The following is a 9,421-nucleotide window of genomic DNA, read 5'->3' as shown; positions in this document are numbered from 1 at the left end:
CAGCCTCTGTGCGGGGAGCTCAGTCGTGCCCGTGAGGTCTGAGACGGCACCACAGAGAAGGAAATGTGCTGAGATGAGACTCAGGATCCCTCAATCTTTGAAAACCTCAGGGCAACACAGTCAGTCATGTGTGGTATCAGGTATGGATACTGGCTTTACAGAAAATAATTTCCTTTTAAATCAAGATTCCACTTCCCCATAATCCCTAGAACTTTCTCTGTGACGTGAATTCACTTGTGATGAGCAGATTCTCACGTTAAAATCCTCACAGAAATGAGACAATGTCCTTTCTTCTCGTTCACCCTTGTCAGTTTTAGAATAATGTACTAGATGAGGAGGCCACCATAGAGTACTGCATGGGTGCCCAGCTCAGTGTGCAGGGCTCTGTGAATCTCCTCACACCTACTCTGGGGGCCTGGGGTCAGCGGCCCCTCAGGACGGGTGCCAGGGTCAGGCCAGTTCATATTTCTAACCAGACTCCCATCAACGACAATGGCCTCTGCTGTTTTCTCTCTTCCCCTCAGCCAAGGCCATCGTGGTCCACATCAGCCTGTCCCCATGGACGGGGCCCCTGGGAGGAGCTGTGTGTCTGGGTGTGAGTCCCTTTGGTGTTCTGCCCTGGGCTCCCTCTGCCCACTGCTCTGTGAGCGCACAGACGAACCCGCAGCAGGCAGGGCCCAGGACACCAGCCGGCACCTGCAATGTCCAGGAGGCCGGTCCCCTGCATGGAGGGGAGGCTGCCTCCAGCGGAAAGACACACCAGTGTAACCACCCTGGGGGGAGCCCAGTCTGGACACACGGCCACCAGCCTGCCGAGAGCCGAGTGGCTTACCTTGGTCCCCCTCTCGTCTCCCTCTGCGTGGATGGTGTAGGAGCAGCCTTCCTTTTGTGGCTTTTCTGAGATAATGCGCACCTGTACTCCGGGCAGCGGGGTCCCCACAGAACCTACAAGAGAGGAGAAACACTGAAAGGGAGGCTGGAGTGAGGAGCCTGGAGGAGAGAAGTGCGCCCTGCGCTCGGATTCCACTGGGCTCCTGTGTGCCACGTGCAGGAGTCTGTGCGGAGGGAGAGATGTACCCTGTGGCCCCGAGAGAACATGGCCTAGGAACCAGCGGGTGAAGAACCACACAATATGTGGCTGGGGAGCACGGTGTGCTCAGGCCCAGTCGATGCCACAGCGATGGCCACACAGCACAGCAGATGCTCACGTGGCACACTGCGCCTGCCCTGCCCCGGGCCCTTCAGATATGACTTTCCCAGTTATCTCCCGAAGCCTCACAGCTGCCCACGGACTCTGGTGTCATTTCCACTTTTATACACTTGCTGGCCAGGCAGCACTGGCGCCTCGCCCTGACGGCCCTGGGGCCGTCCATGATGAGGTGACCTGTGCGTGCCTGGGACAGGGGCGGGCTAAGGCAGGACCTGCCCTATGTCTCCAGGAAGAGCTGTCCTGAACTCTGCATGGCAGGTGGACCACACTTTGTAGTAGCTCATTTATTAGACACCCATGATTTGCTCAGTGTATCCACCCCACCTGCACAGTTCCAACGTGGCTAAAATCAAACCTTACACTGGCCAAGGTGGGGGCAGAGCCCAGGTGGCGAGATGTGTCCCACTGGCCCACACAGGCTGCCGCAGCCTCGCTCTGCCTGTGGTTTAGGGTGCTGGTGGGACGGCAGAGGCTGCTCATGGAGCGCGGCCCTGGCAATGTGGCATCAGCATGGGCACGACCTGGGGGCAGAGCAGAAGTGGGACTTCCCGTCTACCCCAGGGTGTGAAGCCTTTGCCCTGGCCTGCGTTAGGGAAGTGCCTGAACGCTTATCACGTGTGAGAGTCCACGCTGAGATCTGAGGCACTTCAAGGGTCAACATCGAGGGTCAGTGCAGCGAACTCTGTAATCCACGGGGCGTCCCGGCCTCCAGACGCTTGGTGAAGGGCTGTTGGTGCCTGGCTCGCTCTTGCTGGTCCCGCAGGCAAAGCCGGGCTAGCGTGGTGCACAGAGCGTCACCTAGGGAGTTGTCTGTGGTTCCAGGTGTGCAGACGTCCCGAATCTCCACTCTGGTCAGAAAACCGTGTCACCACCGTGGGGGGGTGTGGCGGGGCCGGCTTCAGCCCCCTTTCTCCCATTCTTTCTCCTCCTTTATGTTTTGCTTCTGAAGATTTTAAAATGGAGGTGAAACCCGCGTAACACGACTTGCCATTTCACAGTGTGTGGCATGGCGGTGTTCCACGCACACTGCACAGCCCCCTGCTCGCACCAGTCAGAACTCCCGCATGGCCCACGACCGCCACACCCTCCCTCCCCAGACCTGGCCCCACGTCAGCTGTCCACGTCCGTGGGTTTCCTGTTCTGGGCGTTTCACAGGAACAGGAACAACACAGGCGGCCTCTCGCCTCTTCCTGGTGATGCCTCTACTGGGGTGGGGACGCCTCCACTGGGGTGGGGATGCAGCGCCAGGACACGGCACAGTTGGGGTTGGGGCGGGGCCGCAGGTAGGGAGGCCGTGTGGCCGTCCCACACCATCTGCAGAGGCTGAAGAGGCTCCGGGATGGTGTCTGGATTCTGCAGAAGACGAGCAGTGGCACTGCCCGTGAGAGACTGAGGGGGGCCCCCACACTCCAGGTGCCGTTCATGAGATATTGAGGGAGGGGCCCCCACACTCCAGGTGCCGTTCGCTGTGCCCCGGGCATGTGACAGTGTAGATGTGAGAGCTCAAGGGAGTGAACAAAGGCCGGCCCTGCGAGGGCCAATGTGGATGGGCGCGGCCGCAGGCAGGTGGGGGGCACTGCCTTCCTGCCACGGCCCACCTCTAAAATCTCTGTCAGCCAGCCCCTCCCTGATAACTCTGACTGGCCTGCGGCCCCTGTCCTGGTGTCTGGGACGTCCTGGTGCTCTGCGTGCCTGGGACCGAGGGAAGGGAAACCACCAGTAAGGTCCTGGAGCTCCCTGTCAACACCACAGAGCGGCCCAGGAGCTGTGAGCTCTGAACTCAACCTCCAATTAGAGTGTGATTAGGCCCAGCAGTCGTTGGCCATGAATTATTCATCTCCCTCCACAGGAACCGCACAGGGCACGCCCGCCGTAACCATAACCGCGACAGAGCTCACCCTCCACCCGGCTTCTCTCTCTCCCCCAAGCACGGAGGGGGCACTGCGCAGTGAGGCCAAGCGAGCCCAGAGCCGCGGCTGGAGCCGACCCGAGTGCCAAAGCCACGGCCAGCAGGGTGGGGGTTAGAGCCTGAGAGTGAGGAAGGCTCTTCCCCACTGTGTCCTCCGGAAACACGGCTCAGGAGGCTGCATTTTGGAGTTTCTGTGGGGCCTGTTGGATTTAATGCTGAGGCGACTTTACTTTTTTTCCAAACCAAAGACCTGACACTGCTGGTGATTTAGAGGCAAGGACAAAATCAGATACTTGATTCTGTTTTAGAGAAGAGGGAATGTCCCCAGCGCCCAGGCTTCGTCTTTGGCACCTGAGGAAACCTGCAGTCGGCAGCTGAAGACTTGGGGACAGGTGCTCTCGCGGGGACCCCACTCCCTGTACCATCTGTCTGGGGCTCCTTCCTGTTCGCCTGGGAGTTCTGATTCCAGTGCGGGGAGGGTGAGCCTCCCCCAGGCCTCTGGCTTCCTGTCTGCTCCTGACGCCCTCGGTGTGGACGGCGGTCCCTGGGCTGCTCCTGATGCCCTCGGTGTGGACGGCGGTCCCTGGGCTGCTCCTGACGCCCTCGGTGTGGACGGCGGTCCCTGGGCTGCTCCTGACGCCCTTGGTGTGGACAGCGGTCCCTGGGCTGCTCCTGAAACCACTGAAGAGGCCACCGTGCTCCTGGCAGCGTGACTGCCTGGGAAGTGTGTGTGTGTCTGCGTCACTCACTAGCCGCATGACCCTGGGCAGGCTCCATGGGTTCTTGTGTGTGAATGGAAAAAATGACCCCACAGCAGGGGCTGTTTTGAGAAGATCAAATGAGGACGCCCACAAAGCAATTCTATGTAAACAGTCATCGTCAACTGCAAACTCTCTGTGTAGACAGATTCTGAATACACAGAACCTGTCCTGCTCACACGTCCGGAACAAAGAGAGGACAAAGCCTGGAGCCCGTTACCCTTTCAGTCCTCACTTGCCTGCAGCCTGCAGCCCTCAGCGAGCTGAGCTCTGTTCATTCCGTCCATATTACGTGGTGACTGTGGCCGGTGGCACTGGACAAAACCAGCACATCCTACTAAGGACGACGATGAGGACAGAGACTCGAGGGACTGCTCACATTTGATTTCAAGGTCCCCATCTTATTTCCACCAGGGAGCTCTAGCCACCAAAGAAAGAGTTGGTGCCATAGCCACTGTGGGGACGTGTGAGTCAGCCCAGGGCAGGGGCCACCAGCACTGATGATGGTTTCCTGGGGTCTGAAACTAAAGCACGAGCCGGCCCACGGCAGGGGCCACCGGCACTGATGGTGGTTTCCTGGGGTCTGAGACTAGGATCTATTTCTCACCACTCGCATTGACTTCTTTTCACAACACGCCCCCACCTGCCCACTACCCTGGGCCCTGTCGCAGCAGGCTCTGCACTCCGTGTGGCCACCCCACTGGCAGCTCTGCACGGCAGCCGAGGATCTCACTGTCATGGCCCTGTCATTCTGCTCATGATGACCCAGGCAAACAGAAACCTCCCTTTACACTCAGAATACACCTAGCAGCCCCCATGGCTCCCCAGGCCCAGCAAAGGGACCTAAGCCTACAGCCTCTCCTCCTCCCAGCCCAGCAGCCAGCCCGCCCTCACACTCACCCTGCAGGCCCCAGCACCATATCGCTGCCTGGCACCAGCTGGTCCCCGCCTGGGCCTGGACCCCCATGTCCAGGCTTCCCCTAGAGCCCAGGAATCAGGCAGGCATGGAATGAGCCAAAGGGCACGCGGGAAGAGCAACGGGACAGAGCAGAGTCCAGGAGCCGGCCCCTGAGGAGTCAACGGGACAGAGCAGAGTCCAGGAGCCCCCCCGGAGTCAACGGACTTTCAACAAAGACCACCCGTTCCATGGAGAAGGGAATCTTTTCAACAAACAGTGCTCAAAAGCTAGACGTCCACACCAAAGAGGAACTGTGGCCCGTATCTTGCACTAAGTATAAAAATGAACTCAAAGTGGATCACCGTCCTAAATGTAAGAGCTGAAACTATTCTCTGTGACTTTGGGCTAGGCAAGGATTTATTAGATAGGACCTCATATAGACAATTCGTAAAACAAATTGATAAACTGGGCCAAAATCTAAAACTCCTGATTTTAAAGATGCTGTTCGGTGAATGGGAAGACAAACCACAAGCTGGAAGATGGTATTTAAAATCACACAGCTGACACTTGCGTCCAGAATTTTAAAAAGCTCTCAAAACTCAAGAAGACAAATGCCCCAATTGAAAATGGAATGACAAGAACAGGAACAGGTGCTCAACGCCACCGTCATGAGAGAATCATGAACGCAACAAGACACCCCCACCGCCCACTGGAGCACGGGTGCTCCTGACCTCCCGCCCATCGCAGGGGGAAGGGGAGGGCGCAGCCGCCCTGGGGAACAGCTCGGCAGCTTCAGACAACACAGCACTCTCTCTCCTAGGTATCTGCTCAAGTGAAATAAAAACCCACGTTCACACAGAAATCTGCACACAAATGTTTATAACATCTTACGTGTCATTGCTTAAAACAGGGTCACAAGTGGTGGCACATCCACGCGACGATGCCACTCAGCAGTGAAAGGCGCAAACCCTGATGCACACAGCACAGGCGACTGTGGGCAGAAGCACCACGGATGCCACTCAGCAGTGAAAGGTGCAGACTCTGATGCACACAGTACAGGTGACTGTGGGTGGAAGCAGACAGGCTCAGAGGCCACGTCCTGCAGGATTCAGCCACGTGACCTCCCAGAAGAAGCAACACCACAGGAAGAGAAACAGGAACGAGGGGCTGGGACTCGGGGGTGGAAGGGGTGCTAAGCACTAGGAAGGAAGTTTCTGAGGTGAGGAACCCTTCTCTACCTCTATCTTGACTGTGATGATGTTTCTTAAGACTCTCAGAGCTGCACGCCAGAGGGGTGAATTTTACTGTGTCGCAGGTAAGCAGCTGCACAGACAGACGTGCGGGATGGTCTCACTTTTACGTCTGCACTGAGATCTCTCTTCTGCTCTGGACAGACTGAGCGGGCCACACAGAAACAAGCAGGGCGGCCCCCAGCAGTGGGCTCCGCTCCCAGAAGTCCCTGTGGAGGACCCGGGGCTCGAAGGCTTGGGTCAGGTGAAAGTCAGAATGGGATGTGTTAGGGAGGGCTGGACAAGAGGGGCCCAGTACCAGGAGCCCACGTCTAGAGAAGGAAGACAGGTGCCTGACTCATCCCACCCTGCCCACCACACCCACCTGCCCCGGCACTGCTGCTGGCGCTGCGTGGCACCCGGACTCCAGACAGATGGAGGCTCCCACCACAGATGTGGTCTGGAGCAAGCAGCATGGCCCCCGGCCTTCCTCTGAGACGTGCACCGACGCCTGTGTTCCAGATGTTGCTGTTCTTCCCATTGTCTCCCCATTCATCCAGCCAGGGGCCAGCACAGACACCCCCCGACCCACCCCTGACTGAGACTTGGGAGAAGGCTGATTGGCCCAGAGGGGACAGGTCACCGTGCATCCTGAGTGCTCTCCTGGCCTGGTGGCCTGTCCCACAGGGCAGCATCCTTCACACCACCTTTCATTCCAAAGGTGGGTGGTTCGAGACTGGCCCACCTTGGGGGGCTCAGGGCAAAGTGGGAGAGGAACACAGCTGTGGGAAATGCTTGTACCTGGCAGGCGTGCTGTGGCAGTCAGGGGCCCGGACAGAGCCATGCCGATCTCAGTCATGCCGTACCGCTCCAGCAGGGTGTGGCCCGTGATGTTCTTCCACTTCTCCAGCACCGGGATGGGCAGGGCAGCTGAGCCTGAGACCATGAGCCTACACGGCACAACCAAAGGCAGGTTTAGCCCCTCGGGACGCAGCCCTCGCGTGCAAAGGCAGCAGGTTTAGCCCCTCGGGACACGGCCCTCGCGTGCAAAGGCGGCAGGTTTAGCCCCTCGGGACGCGGCCGTCGTGTGCAAAGGTGGCAGGTTTAGCCCCTCGGGACGCGGCCCTCATGTGCAAAGGCGGCAGCTTTAGCCCCTGGGGACGTGGCCCTCGCGTGCAAAGGCGGCAGCTCCTTCACGAGAACAGGAGCCCCAGGCGTGGGTCCAGCACACCGTGCAACACCTCAGACCGATGCTGCAGTCTGCACTAGGGCATCACTTTGTTTTCTGAAAATGATTTGTTGGGTTTATTTTAGAAGGAAGCAGGTCCAACAGCTAATGAGGGTAAACAATGTGCTTAGGGTCCGTGGTGTCCCCTGCAAAGTTCCTGCGCTGTTCATAACCACGCTCAAGAACAACAGTGACCGTGCAGCTGCTCACCACACAGCTGATCACAGATGAACAGCCACGGTGCTGTGGGCCGCAGCCAGGCACATCTGGGGACTAGAGCCAGCTCAGCTTGCAGGGCTCCACAGGAGAACGTGGACATGGATGAATGGCTGCAGCACCCAAGGGGCGGGGCCGGGCACACCCAAGGGGCTCAGAACCGCCCACAGAGCTGGAGCCGTCTTGGCTCACACGCTTGGCTCAGGCTTGGCAGGAGAACACGGGTCCTGAGAACCCTGAGTGCCCGCGCCGCTCACACAGCATTTCCTGCAGCCTCACGGGCAGTAGGGAAGGTGCTTTTGTTTGCGGTTTGAGCAGAGTGGTCCCTGCTGCTGCCCCTGCTTTACGAGCAGGCACCATTGACAGGACCCTCGCTGGGAGATCAGGTGGCTGAGGTCTCGTTGCCTCCGTCATCCCGGAAATCACCTGACCCTCTCCTTCACTGACCTCATTCTTGCCCTCTGTTCCTTAGATTTGGTAAAACATGCTGCTCATCTTGCTCAGCTCGGGGTCTTCCCAGCCCCAAGGCATCCCAGCAGTAGCAGCAGCAAAACCATGGGCTCCGGTGGCCTCACAGAAAAGGGGCAAAGGAACGGTAAAGAGAGCAAAGTGGGATCAGACATGTGCCTTGCACAACCCGGAATTCTCTCCAGGAACGACGGTGCCGCTTCCCTGTGCACTTCCTGGGGACTGGGAGGAGTGCGCGGCAGCCACAGACACGCACACGACCCACTGGAAACTGGATGACAGTCAAGCCTTCAGTTCCTGCAGTGCGCCCGCCACACCACCCCTCCCTCTCACAAAAAGAAAAAGTACCCCACCCACGACTCTGCTGGAGATGAGGGCCTGGGATGCGTGTGAAGACTCACTGAGCCACGCGTGTGCATTTCCAGTTAGTGAACTGCACTCCAACAGCCACGAGGGAAAAGAAACGTTCCCACGCCTGCAGGTTCATGCAGGAGTGCAAAGCAAACACGCCCCTGAGTGGCCCAAAAGACCAGCTTGTCCTGGGAGGGAGGGGTTTATCCAGGGAGCTGGGAGGGGAGGAGCAGGGCTGAGAGGAAGAGCAGCAGAACATGCCCCAGGCAGGAGGCGTCACAGGGCTGCCCACGAAGGCATTGCATAGTAGAGGCAGGAGCCGTGGGACATGTGGGCAGACGAGGCATGAGTGAGCGGGTCAGCTTACCGTCCTCACCCTTGTCCTTCAGACTCCATGACAGAGAGAGAGACGAACCGGAAAGAGAGAAGACAGATAGATGGAGACAAAGAGAGATGGAGAGATAGAGACAGATGGAGAGACAGGAGAGATACAGAGAGAAGACAGAGAGACAGATGGAGAGACAGACAGGAGAGACAGAAGACAGAGAGACAGATGGAGAGACAGATGAAGAGAGATGGAGGGACAGAGAGAAGACAGAGACAGACGGAGAGCCAGACAGGAGAGACAGAAGACAGAGAGATAGATGGAGAGATAGAGACAGATGGAGAGAGAGAGACAAAGAGGACAGAGAGAGACAGAGAGACAGAGAATGACAGAGAGAGCGATACAGAATCCAAGCAGCTATGGACGTGGATGAGATTATAGATATACATACAGACGGGTAGAGAGAGAGGGATGGGGAGAGAAAGAGAGACAGGGAGAGAGAGAGAGAGAGATGAGGAGAGAGAGAGAGAGATGGGGAGAGAGCGAGGGAACATTGAAAGGAAATGGAAAGCAGTGCTTCCCAGAACTTAGTAGAAGTGACTTATTAGAAATAAGTCATATCTGTTGATCTTTAAGACTTTCTGAACGGGAAAGTGAGCTCTTTTCACTTACCTAATTTTTTCTTCACAAACTGCACGCAAGAAATCCTGGGCGTGCGGCTGGGTAAAATGCCTGTCATAGTACTCCATCAGCTTGGTGTATATTGTAGGCACTGCCATGAAGACACTGATCCGCGGCATTTCAGAACTTAAGAACTTTTCCCAAACCT

At 57.6% G+C, this 9,421-nt stretch overlaps 1 protein-coding gene across 1 annotated transcript in view; it reads right to left on the bottom strand.

The window, feature by feature from the left end:
* Window positions 1-9,421, bottom strand: part of ACSF3 (acyl-CoA synthetase family member 3) — a 59,358-nt gene that overhangs the window by 32,508 nt on the left and 17,429 nt on the right. The window contains exons 5-7 of the mRNA XM_011971926.1: window positions 9,265-9,419; window positions 6,806-6,954; window positions 833-945 (exon numbers count right to left, since the gene is read on the bottom strand). Coding sequence (XP_011827316.1) covers window positions 833-945; window positions 6,806-6,954; window positions 9,265-9,419 — 417 coding nt within the window. The remainder of the gene's footprint in view (window positions 1-832; window positions 946-6,805; window positions 6,955-9,264; window positions 9,420-9,421) is intronic.

This window comes from Mandrillus leucophaeus, unplaced genomic scaffold (genome assembly GCF_000951045.1).
Source record: "Mandrillus leucophaeus isolate KB7577 unplaced genomic scaffold, Mleu.le_1.0 Scaffold10, whole genome shotgun sequence".
Lineage (NCBI taxonomy): Eukaryota > Metazoa > Chordata > Mammalia > Primates > Cercopithecidae > Mandrillus > Mandrillus leucophaeus.
Note: the sequence above shows the minus strand (reverse complement) of the source record. Positions and strands in the feature narration are given on the sequence as shown.